This window comes from Urocampus carinirostris, chromosome 12 (genome assembly GCF_059441175.1).
Source record: "Urocampus carinirostris isolate Australia breed hairy pipefish chromosome 12, RoL_Ucar_1.0, whole genome shotgun sequence".
In the NCBI taxonomy this organism is placed as follows: domain Eukaryota; kingdom Metazoa; phylum Chordata; class Actinopteri; order Syngnathiformes; family Syngnathidae; genus Urocampus; species Urocampus carinirostris.
In genome coordinates, this window is record NC_142360.1 from 31,778,873 (window position 1) to 31,797,988 (window position 19,116).

A 19,116-nucleotide genomic window follows, 5' to 3' on the forward strand; every position below is an offset into this window, starting at 1 on the left:
CCCACGCAAGCACGGGAAGAACATGCAAACTCCACACAGGGGGTTTGATCTCACGACCTCAGAACTGTGCCACCGTGCTGCCCTGTTGCATGCAACGTTTCACAATTTTATCATCAATAATCCAATTTATACTGAAAGATACACTAAATGCCACTCCCGGCGACTATTTTGTGAGCTTTTCACCAACCTGTATAAGCATGGCTGCATGCTCCGGGGCTCCGTAGCGTAGATCGTGCCCGTTGATGGCGAGCACGCGGTCGCCCACCCACAGCTGCCCGTCGCGCGCCGCCAGGCCGCCCTCCAGCAGGTCAAAAATGTACAGACCGGGCTCCTCGGGCCGTCGCACCAGCTTGATGCCCAGCTGCTCGTCCGGCGTGCTTTTGCTCAGCACCACGTGCACGTTGTCGTCCCGGAAGGGATGATGGTGGGGCAGGCCGTGCGAAGGGAACCCACCGGCCATGCCGGCCGCGTGAGGGTGGCGATAGCGGTGGCGCTGCTCCCGCAGGATGGTAAGACGAAGGAGTTGGCACGGCTGCTTGAGGGCGGCCACCGCGAAGCAGTGGGAAACGTTGCTGATGTCAATGCCGTTCACCTGACAGATAACACTTAAATTCAGGTCAAGTCGTATTTGTACAGCCCTAATCACAAAACGTCTCAAAGGTCTGCACAGACCACGATTACAACATCCCTTGATTGTAAAACCTACATAAGGGCAAGAAACCTTTGGTAGGGGCCGCACATGAGGTAATCCCCCTTCAAGGATGACCAGGCTGCAATGGAGGTTGCAAGGGCATCAACAGAAGATACACAGTTGTCAACAAAGTATTTAGTAATTTGATTAGTTTCAGTTATCACTAATACCACAGGATTACTGTTGACAATGAAAAATCTAGAAAATAAATAAATTAATAGTAACGATATAAAATTATAATCACAAAAATACAAGTGTAAAGAAATACAGAAAAATGGATACTTACAAAACATACATAAAATACATATACAGTGGAACCTCGGTTTTCGAACGCCTCTCAGTTCGAACAAATCGGAGTTCGACCAAAAATTTCGAGAAATTCTTGCTTCGCTGTTCGGTCAAAAATTCGGAGTTCGAACGCCGGTTAATGCGTGAGTGCATACGCTAGAGTACGATGCTGAGCGGCGTACGAGTGTAGATCGTGTAGATCGCCCCCACCCCTCGTGACCAACTGTTGTCACGTGCGCACTTGCCTTTTTTTGCTTTCGCTTTTAATATCGGTGAACGGAGTGTTTTAGCCCCTAACTATGCCTCCGAAGAAGGTCGGTGCAAGCAGGACAGGTGAAAAAAGAAAAGTTGTTCGTACAACTATTGCCTTTAAGAAATAAATAATAGCTAAATATGAAAGAGGTGTGCGAGTTTCCGATCTTGCTAGGGAATACAGCATGCGCCTTCTGCTGACCACCCCAAAGGTAAGAAATCCTATTCACAATTCTTTCCTTTATCCTTTTTTTTTTTTTTTTACACGTTCGTGTTAGCGTAATCTTTCGTACGGAAGATTACGATAACGCGAACGTATGATTAGCCTGGGTTAGCTTTATGATTAAGTTGAACATTCAGGTAGACATTCAGGGTGTTGGAACGGAGCCCCCTTTCCAATGAAGCGCTAGCCACTTGTGGTGCTAAATGACTTGTAAACGACCTGATTTTTTTATTTTTACACGTTCATGTTAGCGTAATCTTTCGTACGGAAGATTACGATAACGCGAACGTACGATTAGCCTGGGTTAGCTTCGTGTTTACGTTAAACATTCATGGTAAACATTCAGAGTGTTGGAACTGATTAAAACGATTTACATTCTTTTTAATGGGAAAAATGATTTCGGTGATTGAACAAATTGGTTCTCGAACAGGGTTCTGGAGCGGATTATGGTCGAGAACCGACGTTCCCCTGTACATACACATATATACATATTCATATATACATACACACACACACACACACATACACACATATACATATATATATATATATATATATATATATATATATATATATATATATATATATATATATATATATATATATATATATATATATATATATATATATATATATATATATATATATATATATATATATATATATATATATATATATATATATATATATATATATAAACATGTATATATACACATACATTACTTTTTGGGGGGGTTGGCATCTGTGAATTTTTTAAATTTGAAATAAAATGATGATGATGATGATGATGATCATAATTATTATATATATTTTTTACCACAACTATTATTATTATTATTCCCCTAAAAAAGGCACACAAACTTCCTTTATGTTTCTAAAAATAGTTTTTTAACATAAAATCTGTATGGCTTTGTATTTATGAAAATTTATAATTCTATTGAATTCACTAGGGATGTTTCTTATTCAACATATTCTGAAACATGAATTATATAGAAAAAAGCAAAGCTACATGAACAAAAATGAAAACTACAGCCAAGCATAATAAACATTGGGTCTGGATTCAATTTCTTAGTGTATTTCAAGGGACAGTGTGTATGATTTAGCGCCCTCCAGCGGTAAAATAAACCCTTTATTTATTAAAAAGTAAACTGATGATTAAAACAAAACAAACATACATGCAAATATTTGTGTGTCAAGAATTTTTTTTTTTTTCAGATGAGCCTCATCTAAAGGGAACTGAAATATTTGTCTGTCATCTTGCAGCGAAGGCTACCCAGAGACTTCAAAACAAGCTGTGCAAAAAAAAAGAGAAGTAAAATGATGCATTTTGTTTACTTCAAGTCACTGTATCCTTCCTTGTGCATTGTAGTTTTCGCTTACATTTCACTATACAGCAACATCTAATGGTCAAATTATACATACTGTCCTTTTGAGATGAAATTCCCAAACATAAAGCGCTTTACATTGTGTATTTAAGAAGTTGGGGCTAAAATTTTGACAAGATAAATACTGACTATAGTACCGGTTGACCTTCCGCCTCATGAGGCGTATTCAATGTTGTTAGTGTGCCCTCAACATCCCCTGTGTTTTCATTTTCTCTTTAATGTTTTAAATCAATATCGCTCAAGAATCTATCCTAAAATAAAAGGGTCTCCCGAGAAATACCTTGAGGATCATATCCCCGGGAAGCAGACGTCCATCTCGAGCAATGACGCCCTCCCTGTAGATGTCCTGGATCAGGATGCGAACCAGTGGTGTCTCATTACCACCGACAACGCTGATGGCGAGCGGTTCCGATGGCTCCACCCGCGTGATCTTAATGCTGGTCACTTCCCCATCGGGTATCAGGTGGTGGAGTTGTGGTAGAGCCAAAACTGATGGAGAAAAAGAACAAAATTTGGGTCAAGCTATGCAAAGAAAGAAAAAAACAATTCGGAAAGCCAAGTTAAACAGGAGAGGAAATCATGGAGAAAAGTTTGAGAAGATGCGGTGCAGCTGTCTCAGCTCCCTCAGGTTACTCAAACAAACCCACGCGGTCCAAGATAAAGCAAAAAACAACGCTTGGCTGATTGTCCTCACTCGATGTTTGTGCAATTAGTCACATGCATCTGTATGCAATGTGCACGGGAAGCAGCCCAAGTGCAAATATCCTCTGCCAGCCATGTTGTGGGACAAAGCGCTCTCGAGCACTGATTGTGGAGAAACAAAGACATCCCTTAATTCGCTGTGCGTGCAAAACTGCAATTTGAAAGGATTTTACTTGGAGGAACAGTCAGCTTTTTTAGCGCTGTTAGTTTTGTACTGGGATTATTTGTACGGTGCTGAATCAAAAAACTGGACTCATTACATCAAAACGAAAGTAACTCATTTTGGCCACATGTTTACTCCGCTAGCAAACACAGTGCAGCTAAACCTCTGTCTTGCAGATGTGAGTGGAAGTGATATCATTTGCTTGATTAGGAACTTTACCAAATAGAATCCAAATAATCATGGGCGGGAGGTCTTAGAACACGGGTCTCCAGCAATGTTCCCTGTAATTTTCCACGGGTCTGAGCGTTCACACAAAGTCGGTGAGCAATGCTTGAAACAACAGTGAGCAACCATAATCCCAAGTGTGGCAAGATAATTAATGATCAAACATGTCCAAAACTTGACATCAAGTTACATTTTGCTGAGTTTCCGGCAATGCAAAGTTATTTTTCTCTTTTGAATGAATTGACTCATGTACTATTGCAAAGGTTATACGGCCTACAAACGTCGTTTGTTCTTACAATTCTTTCACAAGATATCCATTTTTTTTTCCCGATATATTTTGTCGCATAATATTAACATTTTTGGGGGCTTATTTAGTTGGTTGCAAGATACAGAACTGTACTTAATCACATTTTTAGTGGAAGTACAATGTTGGCCACAAGCTTCACTTGATATAATTTGAAATTATTTGAATGCAACACAAACTTTTTTTTCTTTTTTCTGTGTTTTTTTCCACTTTTTTTTAAATTCCTTTAAAAAAAATCTCATTGTGTTTTTTTTTTCTGTGCTGTTACTTTTTTTCTATTTGTTCTCTATTTACTTTTTTCCTACATTTCTTTCTTTTCTTTTTTTTTTCTGGCTTTTTTCTAAATGTTTCTCTTTTTTTCTCAGCTTTTCACTACTTTTTCATTTTGGTATTTTTTCTTTTTTTACATAATATTTGGTCATGTTGGGATTAAAGAAACAAAAACAACCTGAAGAGCCATTTAGGACCCGAAAGAGCAGGTTCCCTTTAGTCAGCCGGGCCAAAGAAGCCGGTTCTTGACAAACTCTACTAAATTTACTCAACTTTGTTCTACTTTCGACTCAACTTCAAAATACCGCATTTAGGACACGTCAGGGGAACACGGGTATTTTTACCTTCATGCACTGTAACTTTGACTTAAGTAGCTTCTTAATTAGTAATTTTGAGCCCTCATTTTTGTGCGCTGGCTAGATTTTCTTGTGCGCTGAGAATGTGCCAGCAGTGCGCAATTGCTTCAAGCTAAGGACTACTTTGTGTTACTAGTTAGCGCAAAGGGCACACATTTTGATAGGGTGCCCTAAACTAACAACTTATCATGTTATTACTATGTTGTTTCTATGTTATAACCAGGTTAACTACAGTAAGTAGGGCTAAATAGACTCAATCAACCACTAAAAAGTAATTTTACTTGAAAACAAGAATGACCCAGCACTGGTGAGTTATTTTCTGTACAGGTCTACTAGCATCTCAGCTGACCTGAGGGGGCACCCTGGTGCCCGTGGGCACCACGTTGAAGACCCCTGGCTTAGAACAATGGGTGTTAACTAGTCTGACCTTAGGACCCACCATTCCACCCTAATGCCACGCTCCGACCCAAATCAAGAAAAAAATAATCCACCCGTTTTTTTTTATTAAATGAATGGATTGCACACTTTAAAACAGAGATAGTGGAATATATTCAACTTAAAGAAAAAAAAGACCAGCAAAACCAAAATGACTTCAAGTACCGTATATACAGGCATATATGCTTAAATTGCAAATAAGAAACCCTCTAAAACTGCTCTAAAATAGACACATACTAAAAGAAATTCAAAATAACAATAAAACGTGTACCTAAACATCAATAGTTATTACATTATTCAGATAACAAGGATTTATACATGGTAAAAAGCTAAAAATATACAATTTTCAACCATTCACTCTCCCCTCCAGCAGCACTTCAATGGCACGTGAACACCATTTTCATATTTCACAAACATTTCCTTCTTCTACTCGATCAATGTGTCATTTCTTTCTTTGTTTCCTCTCCCTTGACACGTTTTGGGGACACATTAATATTGGCAAAAAAAGAAACAAAACCAGCCAAATCACAATAAAACAAGATGTGGTCCCTATCCAACACAATTAAGACGGTGCTGATAGACTGAACAAGAAGATATCAAGAAGGTATTTGCCAACTACTAATAAGTAATGTAATTGAACCTATGTTTTTTTCTTTTTCCGAGCATTATTTTCCCAAGGCAAAGGCCCACGACCAACTGAAAATGGGCCCCAATCTAGAAAACATTGACAGGCGCTGCTGACACAATCAAAAAAAATGCCTCGTCAATTCAAAGCCACTTTCATTTTACTATCCGTGACCGTGTCAAGTTTGTTTTTTGTTATGTTTTGGACACTTTTCTGTCAAGAAGCAGAACAGGATCAGGACCCAATCGCGTGGCGTTCTCACACAAGCCTTTATTTTACGGGAAATGGGAGTCATGCACGTTAGGCAACCGGTTGTTTGGTATAATAAATTAATCAAACTTAAAATCAACTATAGGCCTTATCTAACACAATATGGTCGATTATTTTGCTCGTTTTAGGCATTTTTTCTGGTCATGGTAGAAAATAGCCACTAAAATGAGCAGATGCAATTCCCATCTGCTAGATAAGACACGTTTACTTACTTCACATATTTTTTGAAATGTATTTTTTTCAAAAATGAAATGAAATGAAATGAAATGAATAAAATACATCTCAAAACATAAAAAAAGATATATATATCTATATATATATATCTATATATATATATATATATATATATATATATATATATAGATATATATATATGAGCAAAACATTCTGCCATTAGGGTTGGAATGTACTTTTGTAGTGTATAATCTATATTTTATAATCCAGTATCCTCACACAGGTTATTGACTTTTGATGCTTTTAAGTGAAGTAATGGAGTAAAGTAACTCGGTTACCGTTCAAAACAAGCCACATTTACAGGTATGTTGACTTACATTAAAACAATTACTCCAGTATTTAAAACAATTGTTCAAACAATAAAATAAGAAACCTTTTAAATTAAGTCATTGTTAAAGTAACCAGACTACTTTTAAATGTTATCCAGCGCATTATGGTAAATTAATTTGCTTGTTTTAAGCATTTTTTGTAATCACGGTAGAAACTATTTATTGAAATGAGCAGATTTACCTAAAACATACTAGATGTATGTAGACATGTATTCTTGTTTCACGTATGTTTTACTCATTTTAGTGTTTCATTCATTTTATTAAAAAAAATGATAATAAATCGATACCTAAAATGAGCAAGATATGTTGCCATTGAACTACGAATTTACTTTTGTAGTGTATAATTGATATTTTGTAATCAAGTAGCCTGAATCCGGATTTCTACTTTTTGAAACAATGAGTTAGAGAAGTACTTGAGATCCTTTAGAGTTAGTAATGAAGTAAAGTAACTAGGTTACTTTTTAAAACAAGCCACCTGGTAAAATGGACGTCAGTTTAAAAATGTATTATGAGTAAAAGAAAATGAAGTACTTCAGTATTCAAAAGAGTTACTTAAAAAATAAACGAAGGGACCTAGACTATTTTAGATTGATTGTTTTTAAAATCAAGCAATCCACCAAGTATTTTAGTTACTATCCTTGTGCAAGATCGTGAGAACTAACGCTAAGGCGTTCTTTAAAAAGTGTGTTAAAAGCTTGTGGGAGTGTTGAAAATATTTGAAAAATATTTTGACGCGGTCTATCCGTAACTCATTTTTTAATTTGTCACAGGGGGTTCTGGAACATCTCGTCCGTGACAAACGGATGTTCACCGAGGCCTAATAACTAATTGTTCCTTTTCTCCATTGACACATTCTGGCGTGACCGAAGTGGATTTTGGCCGGCCGCCACGGGCTCTCTGCGACAGAAATGATGCATCCCCGCATTTATTTCTATTCTCCCGGTTAGAGATGAAAAATGTCTTCTGGTTCTTTGTCAGTTGCATAGCGTCTGGTCCCTCACTTTCTCCCTTTCCAGAGTCAATATTGCGCTTGCGTATCGGCCACGCAAGTCTCGCTTCCGTTATCACGCTGCTCTTTCTGCTTGTATCCTCTCTGCGGTGAAATGTTTGATCGGCGTCTCTGCTGGCAATTCGCTCCCTGCTCGTTTATCATTCTTCCCTCAAAGATGATTGTACTGCATCGTTGCTAGAGTGTGCATATAAAAAAAGGTGCTTTTTTCTTCCCTGCCATTTAAAACGGCTTTGAAACGAAGATTTCATAGCTCGCTGTTCATCAAACACACATTTTAAAAACTTTGTAAGATACTGTAAAATCACCCGGAGTGACTCGGTTGAAATTCTAGGTGTCATATTTGATCCTAATCCATAGTTTGTTATATGTGAAATATTTTGCAAGGATAGCTTCCTTCCACCTTCGTATTATTGCAAAGACTTTCCTGATGCTTTCGAACTCAAATGCTGAGATTCATACGTTTTTTACTTCTGGTCTAGATTACTGCAATGTATTTATTTTCTATCTCCCGATGTCTAGCATAAAAAAATGCAACTGGTTCAAAATGCAGCAGCAAGACTTTTCACTAGGACAAGAAAGTTTTATCACTCCAATTTTAGTTAACATTCATGGCTCCCTGTCAATTCAAGAAGTGGCTTTTTATTTTTCCTTTTTTTTTTGCTCCCTCATAACTCTCTGATTTGATACCCGCCTATGTTCCTGCCTGGACCCTAAGCTTGGAAAATTCTGGTCTACTAGCCAAGTAGAAATCTGCAGGCTTGAGAGCATTTTCTCTTTGGGCCCAAGTTCTGTGAAATGCGCTGCTCCAAGAAATAAGACCAGCAACCTCAGTTGCAGTGTTTAAATCTGGACTCAAGACTGCTGGCTGCCTACCTGGTGGCAAAATCAGGGCCAAAGACAAACCAGGGTGAGTCAGCAGACCAGCACCTGGACCTGAAGCGCGTCATCATCTACATCAACCAGCTGGCTGATATCAGAAGCTGTGTCGTCACTGTCTTGGACTTCTTGAACAATTTTACATACTACCAACGTTTATCGTTGATGTTGACTATGTTTTGTGTATTGTTACCCAATTCAACATATTTTGCAGCTTGTTCATCCTGGAAGGCGCATTACCTCTTGTGTAGTTTTCCTTGCCGGTTCCAGATCAGAAGATGTGTAATTGAGACATTTTGTTATTTAACGCGATACAAATAGTTGTGACTTGACTTGACTGGTGTGAGTGCTAATATATGGCTTATTAAACAAATTGGCCTATAAAGCACAATAGATACATATACATCCTCTTCAGTAGTGTTTTGTATTATACTTCCCTTAGATTTCTGTCATTGCAAATTGTAAATCAAAAGTATGCAATCACTGAGTACACAAGGAGTGAATACTTAAGCAGAATAAAACTTGTAGGTTACATAATGGTGCAGGTAAATGATTGTGAAAGACAACGCTTGCCCCTCTGAAAACCCGGTTCGTCTCCTTTTCAAGATCTGCGTCCTGATTTACTCCTAATCTCAGGTCTTTGAAGATAAAAGGCCGCCAACTAGAACACCTTTACAAAAGAACTGGATTTACAATACACAGAAACATGTTCATCAACACTCACATTCTTCTCTATAAGGTTGCCCTTGCACATAGTCAATTCGCCGACTACTCTGGAATCATCTCCTCCCAAGAAGGCAACACCAAATCACTTTTCTCTTTAGTCAACAAAATCCTCCAGCCTCCCCATTCCTTAACCCCCCACTTGCAACTCACTGATGCATTTCTCTATTGACAAAATCAGCTCCATCCACCAGTTCCTACCCTTTCCTTTTGACACATGAACCTTACCCCTACAGTTATCCATTCCCCTCCTTTCAGCTACCCTGTACAACTGAATTATCTGAAATAATCACTCCATCCAAGCCCTCCACATGTCTGCTTGACCCTATTTCTTCTTTCCTGCTAAAATCTTGCCTCTCTTCTCTGCTTCCCCCAATTTCTGCCATTATCCATTCTTCACTTTTCACCGGTTCTGTCCCCTCTACCTTAATACTGCTATGGTCATGCCCGACCTGAAATATCCTGGTTTAGACCCCAATAACTTCAACAATCTCCGCCCTATCTCTAACCTATTATTCATATCCAAAGTACTCAAAAAAGTAGTCTCCTCCCAAACTCAACTACTTCTCATTGGTACCAAATCCACCCTCTCTAAAGATGACTTCTTTTCTCTTTCTGTTGACAATCCCTCAGTTTTTCCCTCCCCTCTGGTCAAGAGTCTGGTGTCATCCACTCTCGTATAAATAACATCCCCCGGTCAGCCTACTTCCACTTGCGCTCCATCAACCGTCTCTGCCCTTCCCTTACCCCACACAAAACAGCCATCCTCGTCCATAGCCTTGTCACCTCACACCTCGATTTCTGCAATTCCCTCCTCTACGATTTACCTCAAAAGTCGCTCCATAAACTTCAGCTGGTCCAAAACTCTGCTTCATGCATCATCACCAAAACCCCCTCTCGCCATCACATCACCCTTGTCCTACAGCAACTCCACTGGCTCTCAATCTACCATAGAATAAGAATAAGTTACAAAATCCTACTCTACACCTACATGGCCATTCATAACCTTGCCCCTACCTACCTCTCCGACCACCTGCACACTGCCACGCCATCCCGCACCCTTAGATAATCTTCCTCCCTCCATCTCACTTTACCCCCTGCCCGCCTCAGCTCCATAGAGAGCAGAGCTTTCAGCCGCTCTGCCCCCCAGCTCTGGAACTCACTGACGCTTGACCTCCAAAATCCGGCGACCCTGTCCACCTTAAAATCCAGACTCAAAACTCACTTCTTCAGACTTGCCTTTTCTTGACCCTCTGCCCCGCATACCGCCCCCCTTTTAACTCTAATGTGTTTTATTTGCTATTAATTACTTGCTTGTTTTACTCTTGTTTTACTCTTCCTTTATTGTTGTGTCCTACTTATATGTACAGCGACCGTGGGTGTCCTGAGAGGCGCTTCGAAATACAAAGTATTATTATTATGTTTAAGATTTATTGGGGAGAATGACACTGATTCTAGGCGTGGTAGAAGATGTCCCAGAAAAAAATAAATAAAGAAAAACGCTTATATTTAAAAATAGAAGAAAAAGATCTTCTTTCTATTTCTGGATTCCAGAGTAGAAGAGGAAGATGTTTTGGGCATGAAAGTCTATGTTTTTTTTTCGTTTTTTGGCTAGGAACAAGTTCTAGTTTATATTTATATATTTAGTTATTCATTTTGCATAAACATAAAAAACATTTCAAAAACATTTCAAAAACATTCTCAAACATTTAAAATGTCTAGGTTAAATTTAATGCAAATGTTTTTAAATGTTTTTGAGATGAAGTGGAGTATGTTTGGAGTGACAAGATTGGATAGATTGAGAAACGAAATTGTGAGAGACAGAACTGGAGTAGTTGTGGAACTGAGCAAGCGTGTAGATAAGAGAGTACTCAGTTGGTTTGGACACATGGAGAGGATGGATGAGGAGCGAATGTTGAAGAGGATCTACAGAGCAGAAGTCAATGGAAGAAGACCAAGAGGAAGGCCGCGATTGGCTGTGATGGATGGTGTTATGAATGCACTGCAGGAAAGAGGTCTAAATCTAGTGGGAGCTCGAGCTCTTGTTGGTAATAGTAATGAGTGGAGAGGTGTTGTAAAAGGATAGTGGGATGTTTGGACGCGTTCTTAGGGATGGGCAGGGCACCTGCATGATGCGGCAGGGGTAAACCAGTGAAAGCTGTCGGGCCCTGCTGTTGAACAAAAGAGTGTGTTGTGTCAGCCTGACCCGAGCGACATGGCCGCTTTCTTGAGTCCCATTTTCATCTGGAGGGTTGAAAGCATGACCAACTTGGGTACCAAGGTGCCTAACTTGTTTGGGTGTTTGGGCATTTGGGTTGGCCATGGTCCAAAAATATTTGTTAGTGTTTTTTGCTATTTCTTCCCTTTTATTTCCTTTGTTATTGTATGTGTTTGTGTTGCTGTCGGTCACCCCTCTTGAGGGATATGACCAAGGTAGATAAATAGATTTTGCATAAAAGTCAATGCTAGTTGCTAGCTGTATAACAGGGGTCTCCAAAAAGGTGCCCACAAGCACCAGAATGCCCCTAGGGATAGCTGAGGTGCCGTGGACCTATCCTGAAAATGACTCATGAGTGCTGGTTAACTGATTTTCTAGTAAAATATTTTTTTCAGTGGTTGACTGCATTTATTTAACCCTACTTACAAAAATAAATCCAGGTAATAACATAAAAACACCATCGTAAGACAATGATAAGTTGTTATTTTCGATTTGCATAACAAACTGGGTGCCCTTTGTGCTAAATGTGAAAGGGTTTGCATTTAAATAGCGCTTTTCTAGTCACCGAAAACCTCCTGAAGCGCTTTACAATGTGCTTCACACTTAACACTCACACACCGATAGCAGCGTCAGCCATGCAAGGCAACAACCTGCTTATCGGGGGCATTAGGGATCCAGTGTCTTACCCAAGGACAGTTCGACATATAAAACAAAGCGGGGCTAGTTCTAAAAAAAAAGCACCCAGCACCAGTCAACCTGTTGCAGGAAGGGTTTTTTGTGCCATCTTTCTCAAAAGCTTAAAGCTTTCCTTGAGGTTTAGTGGATCCATCTCATGCAAATATGCCCCAGATTGTCTGCCCCCTTTCTCGGGTAGGTGTGGATCTAGGGTGTTTTATTTTACTTGTGGAGTCGGTACTTCATCTTTTAGATGGCAAAATCCCAGATTCTAACAAAGACCCTGAGGTCTTTGATGCAGGGCTACTGCCAACTTCATTATCATGTTGCTCTGTCCACAAGGATCAAAAAGTCAATCACATGCATGTCCCCGTTCAAGGTAATGATCACACAAGGCTAATCTTTCCACCAGGTTGCGTGAGTATTCACTCCGTCAAAGTATAGAGGACGACTCTCGTCCCGTGACATCCCTGCCTGTCCGAAAGTGCCTCGGGCCAGCGTCCCCCCCCGGCTTCCCGATAGGCCTCCCGCAACTCAAGTCTTATGCAATACACAGCTGAATTATTAAAAGGAACATCTGCTCGGCCTCGGAGCTGTGTCACCGTCCTTGTTTCAGCTGGGCGAGCGTCACAATTACACGTATGCATAAATACACACATAAGCGCACACAATTAACAGTTAGCCCCTCTGCACTCTTGACCATTTATGGGGCCAACATGACTTTTTTTTTGTATTTAGCACTTCTAGCGACTTTCAGAGGTCTCAAACTCGATTTTTTTGGGGGGGTGTAGGAGCTAGGGTCTGGCTGAGGTGGGGCCAAACTGGGTTTTCAAAAGAAAATCTCTGATAAAAACATTCCACTGTTCTCAAATTGTCAGGAACCAGAACAGGATCAGGACCCAAACGCGTGACGTATCTCTCACAAGCCTTTTATTTACAGGAAATGGGGAGTCAGGAACGTTACGCAACAGTCTGGCGTAAAATGATAGGAAGCCAGAGGCTGACCAGATCGATACCAATTGCCCGAGTTGTTATCGGACAGATGGGGGTCGATACCGGACAGGACAGACAGGATAGATAATGAGACAGGATATAGAAAAATAAACAGCACAAACTAGACGGGAACGAAAACTGGAAATCGATATTAAACAGGACAAAACTAAACCGGCACCATACCGCACCGGGAATACCAACAGGAAAACCGGACCGAGTCAAAACCTACGTCTTGCATGAGGTTCGTTGAACACCATGGCAACCGTGACACAAATACAGTGTTCTCTCATTCATCACAGTGGTTAAGTTCCAAAATGACCAAGAATAGGCTAACTTTGTGTAGAAGAACCCTAATTATTAAAAAAAAATGAAAAACTCTACAATGCATTGAAATCAACGAGCAAAACGTTTTTACAGGCCCAAGTATTCATTTAAGAAAATAAAAGTACTGTATACTGTAAAGATCGATTTATTTTTGACCAATAACTGCCATTTTGGGACTGTCAAGCCAATTACAATGCATGATAACCCTGAATAAAATTACTAAATTTTGTGCAGGCTTGGGGAGTAACGGAATACATGGAACGGCAAAAATGATGTTGGCAAGCTGTTTGGATTTATTTTCATTTTGTTTCTGTCGCATTTTATGTTAGTTTTGCCGGAGATCAAAGAGATCAAAGCAGGAGAGAAAGCTTACCACGTGTTGTGAGTCATCATTGTATTCATATTTAGTTTCTTTTGTCTTTTATTAGCATATTTGGTATTGGAGTAATCCAAATGTAATTGAAAGTAATCAAGTTAAAGTAACCTTACCCAATCCTGTTGGTTGGTTGGATACCTTAACCACTAGGGTTGTAGGGCACCATTTCCTGTGGTGTGTCTTGGGCAAGTACAGCCTAGTGGCGCCCATCGCTGCCCAGTCCAACTACTGAACTTTAAATCTATGTTCCCCAAAATACATAATTTTGGGGGGGAAAAGTGAAAGTTGATAAGTTGTCACTCCTTGTTTTCAATCCTTGAAAGCAAATCTTCGAACGACTTCTTGATGACCACATTTTGACATGTAGGTTTGAGAACAGGGATGTTTCATATTGCCTAACTGTCTTTTATTAGCATACTTGGTATTGGAGTAATCCAAAAGTAATTGAAAGTAATCAAGTTAAAGTAACCCTACCCAACCCTGCTCGGGAGCCATAAGTTCCCGACCCCTGTCTTACCTCCTTGTGGCACGCCGGAATTCCTGGCGTTGTCCCGTTCCTCGGATGTCTCGTGGTTGACAGCGGTGCCGCTCTTGGTCCTGCGCAGGACACTGAAGGCCCGGTTAAGTCTCCGGAAAGAACGACTCCGCACTGCAAAATGCAACAGAGGAGTTACAAGGAAGGGTGAGTGAAAGCTAGCTTTTGGCGTAAGAGTTAAACATGTCTCTACATGTCTGAAAAGGAGCTGAGGAGGTTCGAGCCTGATTGGTCAGACTGTGCTAAATCTTATTGTGTTGATATGAACCAGATGATTATTGTTAGAGTAACAATGAAATAAGCGATGCTAGTGGAAGTCAACCTTAAATAAATCTTAAAAATATGTTGTTAAGATCCCCCTGTGATTTTTTTGCAGAATATCCATAAGAAGCAATATACATTGATATCATCCAACTGCTAATATTTATTTCTGAGGCCGTCCATTTTGAGAACCGCCATCAAGTGGTGATGATGTCACCGTTGCCTAAGCTTTATCTTGAAAGATTTTATACATTTGACTATAAAATATTTTATTCGATTGAATACAAGTTACATTTATTGAGTGCAATGAAGATTTTCACCGAGTAGGCTTAAGTTCAATGAGCAGTGAAAGTTCAGGGCACACTGGCCTGGTACGAAATGTTGTCTACAGGAGTGGCGGGAGCTGACGAAGGGCTGATAAGATAATTGGCACTTTCCGACGCAGAGGAGCCCTGATGACGTAGAAACGCTGTTTCGACCATTCCAGACATCAAGGCAAGGTGGTGGAGCCCACGTGGGGGCTTCCCTGGCACGCCCATGGGACGAGCCAGCACACCATCTTGCGGAAAAATATGGGCCGAGAGGAGGAAACAGGAGAACGAGAGGGGAGGCTTGACTGAGACTTGAGCGACACTAATTCTGCTAATCTGCCATATATGATGGAGTTCACTTAGTTAAATTGTTTAAGAAATTAAATCTGCCCCCGCGTGGAAATGCCAGTCTCTTGTTCATCTTTTTCATCAAGAAATGAGCGTGCATTGTTGGGTGAATGTAGGTTGTGTTTGGTTAATGGAGTCAGATAACTAATTCGAACGATTTTGGTAAACGGTACATTTTAATATTTAATTCCTAACAATCTGTTGACCAATCATGACTCTTCTTCAGAAAGCAGGTGAACCATGATTGGTCGTTAGAAACATCAATGTCATCATCCCGTGATAACGACTCTTGGAATGGTAGATTTTGCTTCCACTTCATATTCTAAAACCTGATATTAATCAAAATATTGTCAGGGAATTCTTTGGTTTGACTTCTACTTATTAGATTTAAAGCTGTTTTATCTTAAGACCTAAATATAACTACTACAGAACAATTAAGAAAATTTGAATATTTTATCAAATACCTTGTGAAATTTGTACTTTCAAGAAAAAAGGTAATTATGTTACTCATTTATTTATCAGTTTATTTCTTTATTTGTTCATGTATTTATTCCTAATCATATGAAAAATAAATTCTGAATTTAAAAGATAGGAATCATTTTAACAATAAATAAATAAATCAAATTTTATTAAAATAAACTAAATTGTAAAATAAACATTATTTCGTTTTTACATTCCAGGCCTGTTGTTCCAAAATATCTTTATTGGTTTTTCTTTTTATCCAGTGTTCATTCTCATTTAACTTTAGCATTTTTGTATTTTCTTTAATAGAAGGTTTATATTTTTAAATTATATAAAAAATATTATTCAAATAATTCGTATTTACCATATATTAGTTGAGCGTCTGCAGATGCTAAAACACGTAGCATTTTATGCCCAACATTTTTCTCTTGCCTCATGGCAAAGGGCGAAAGTGAGACAAATTTGATACAGATTTGGCACACACTTCAGCCCCAGACAAAATAATTATTGATAGCATTAGCAAATTAACAGCAATGCAAGCCATGTAGTATTTTGGGGCGGCAGTAGCTCAGGAGGTAGAGCGATCGTTTTAGGATTAAGGGATCCCAGTTCGAATCCCGGCTTGTCCGTGTTACATGCCGAAGTGTCCTTGCGTAAGACACTGAACCCCCAATACCCCCAATAAGCAGATTAGCAGATCACGGCCGCTATTGGGAAATGTGAAGCACAATGTAAAGCGCTTTGGGAAGTCATTGACTTGAAAAGTGCTATAAAAATGCAGATCATTTCATTTCATTTTTTTCTACTTGCATAGAATTATTTTTTCATGGAGAATTAGCTATCAATTGCTGTTTTTTCCCCAAAACTAAAAGGTAGATTAATAAAATGTTTTCTTACAGTTTAGATGTCCGAGGAATGCTGAAGTTATAAAGTCACTAGGATTTGTTTCATAATAACGGACACATTTGTGAGTTTCAAAAAAGTATCGTCGCCTCAGCGAAGCCAAGGAGACGTGATGACTCCTGACAGAAGCATTATTCTTTAAAAGCCGTGGTGGCTCCTGGCCCTGACAGCTTGCTCAGCGTTGGTGACGAGCACGGTGGCGAACCCTTGCCTGAAAGTGCTGCGCCACGTCATTTGGGGTCCCCGATGGCTGAATGCTCCAGTTATGGGCGGGAACTTTGGATTGTCGTCACTTTCACGCATGCTAGAGAAGGCTAAATTTAAACTCCAACTCCCTTTTATCGTTGCATAACGTCCTCGATGAGCAAAATAACCACACTGATGTATCAAGCAGACAGATTCTAAAGTTGGTAACCACGCAACAACATTTTGGACCACCGCTAAACTATACGAAAACTATTACAACAATTTCAGGAATATTACCTTTACTAGCACGTATTTTTTCAGATAAAAAAATTGTTCTAGGTCCTTGACATATTTTGTGTGTTCATTGCGCTAGGCCTCGTCTGTCACGAAACGGACCGGGAAGCAGGAAGTCGGAACTCATATGCGTAGACGATCTGTCACTTTAATTAGGAAAGAAAAGTTGTCCAACACACAAACGGACCAAAAACAAAACAAAACAGGTTCAAAGGCAATCAAAACTACAAACTAGGCATTACTCAGATCAAACGGGCATGAACAGGGTTTCAACGAGGGTTAAACAATGATCTGGCAGCGGGCAGTTCCAAAAGGAGCGCTTAAGTACTCCAAGAGCAATCAGTCCAATGCGTCTCAGCCGGTGTCAAGGGGCGGGGCCAGCTGGGCGCCATGACAACCGTGCAGGACATGACATCGTCGAATAATGAAATGTGTTAGTGCATATGTAGTCATGATAGTATGAATTTCAAATGTAAAACCTTTTGACTATTTGATTCTTTTATAATTCCTTTATTTGTTCAGTCATAATTAATGCACTTAATTATTTTTGTATGATGCGGCAGGGGTAAACCAGTGAAAGCTGTCGGGCCCTGCTGTTGAACAAAAGAGTGTGTTGTCCCACCCGGACCCGAGTGACATGGCCGCTTTCTTGTGTCCCGTTTCATCTGGTGGGACGAAAGCATGACCAACTTAGGTGTCGAGGTGCCTAACTTGTTTGGGTGTTTGGGCATTTGGGTTGGCCATGGTCCCAAAAAAATTGTTTGTGATTTTTGCTACTTTTTTCCCCTTTTGTATTTTCTTTGTTATTGTATGTGTTTGTCTTGCTGTCAGTCACCCCTCTTGAGGGATATGCCCAAGGTAGATTGATAGTAGGCAAAATGTTAAAGAATTTTCCAAAATGTGCAACTCACACTCACTCTTCTTGCTGCTGCAACGCGCTGCCAGGCTGCTGGTGCTGCCCGACTGGCTGTGCTCCTCCATGCTGGCATCGAAGGCCGGGTTGACCAGACCCGCTTCGTCGGAAAGCAGCGCCACGGCGGCCGAGGTAGGGCCGTCGCATGGTAGGGTGGCAATGGTGAGCTCCGACGTGCTGTCGGTGCACTCGCCCTCCTGCGATCGCCGCTTCCTGTCCGCCGAAAGCCCATAATGGGAAGCGCCTTTACACCTGAAATAAAGGGCAGGGGGTCGTGATTAGCCACCATCGAGTTTGTTTGACAAATTATGTACGGGTGACATTTTCATGAATCTTTTGTAATGAATAATGTGTTGAAGATGTTTTGGCGGCGAGTAAAAGTCAAAATTCATGAGGGGGAATGAAAAGGTCACAGGGAAATAAAAAATGATTGTGAGGAGACTGTTTCTAACAAACAGGCATGGGGAGTAACAGAGCAGCTTCAGTGACAGACTGCTGTCACAGTCTTGTTCCACGGACAGACTGAAGAGATCATTTCTTCCTCATGCCTTGAGGCTCTTTAACACCACCCGACGGAGTAAAAGCCCACATTAAACCACACCCCCACATTGCATATTACCGTATTTTTATTACAGTGTGTATTTTATGTAGCACTATCTAAATACAGTGGGACCTCGCTACTTCGCGGTTCGACGTTCGCGGATTCAGAGCTTCGCGGTCTGTAATGGTAAAAAAAAATAATAATTAAAAAAAAATACAATTTTTTTTTTTTTTTTTTGAAGGGGCGTCGCTACTTTGCAGATTTTCACTTTTTGCGGGAATCCCCCTCGGCCGACGACCCTAGCACGGCGCACCGTTCTCGTTTCCCGGTGCGCGGTTTTGGTGCGGCTTTCGCTTCACCGCCCCCCTAACCCCACAGGTCTCCCCTACCCCTTTCCCCCGCGGCCGCCCGTC

The 19,116-nt window shown here is 40.3% G+C and overlaps 1 protein-coding gene across 2 annotated transcripts in view; it reads right to left on the bottom strand.

The window, feature by feature from the left end:
* Window positions 1-19,116, bottom strand: part of lnx1 (ligand of numb-protein X 1) — a 72,765-nt gene that overhangs the window by 12,425 nt on the left and 41,224 nt on the right. The window contains exons 4-7 of one of the 2 annotated variants that reach the window (XM_088349473.1): window positions 18,167-18,414; window positions 14,467-14,598; window positions 3,120-3,328; window positions 188-592 (exon numbers count right to left, since the gene is read on the bottom strand). In XM_088349473.1, the coding sequence (XP_088205599.1) occupies window positions 188-592; window positions 3,120-3,328; window positions 14,467-14,598; window positions 18,167-18,414 (994 nt within the window). Of the gene's footprint in view, window positions 1-187; window positions 593-3,119; window positions 3,329-14,466; window positions 14,599-18,160; window positions 18,415-19,116 lie in introns of both variants that reach the window. The other variant, XM_088349472.1, reaches the window with a different exon arrangement.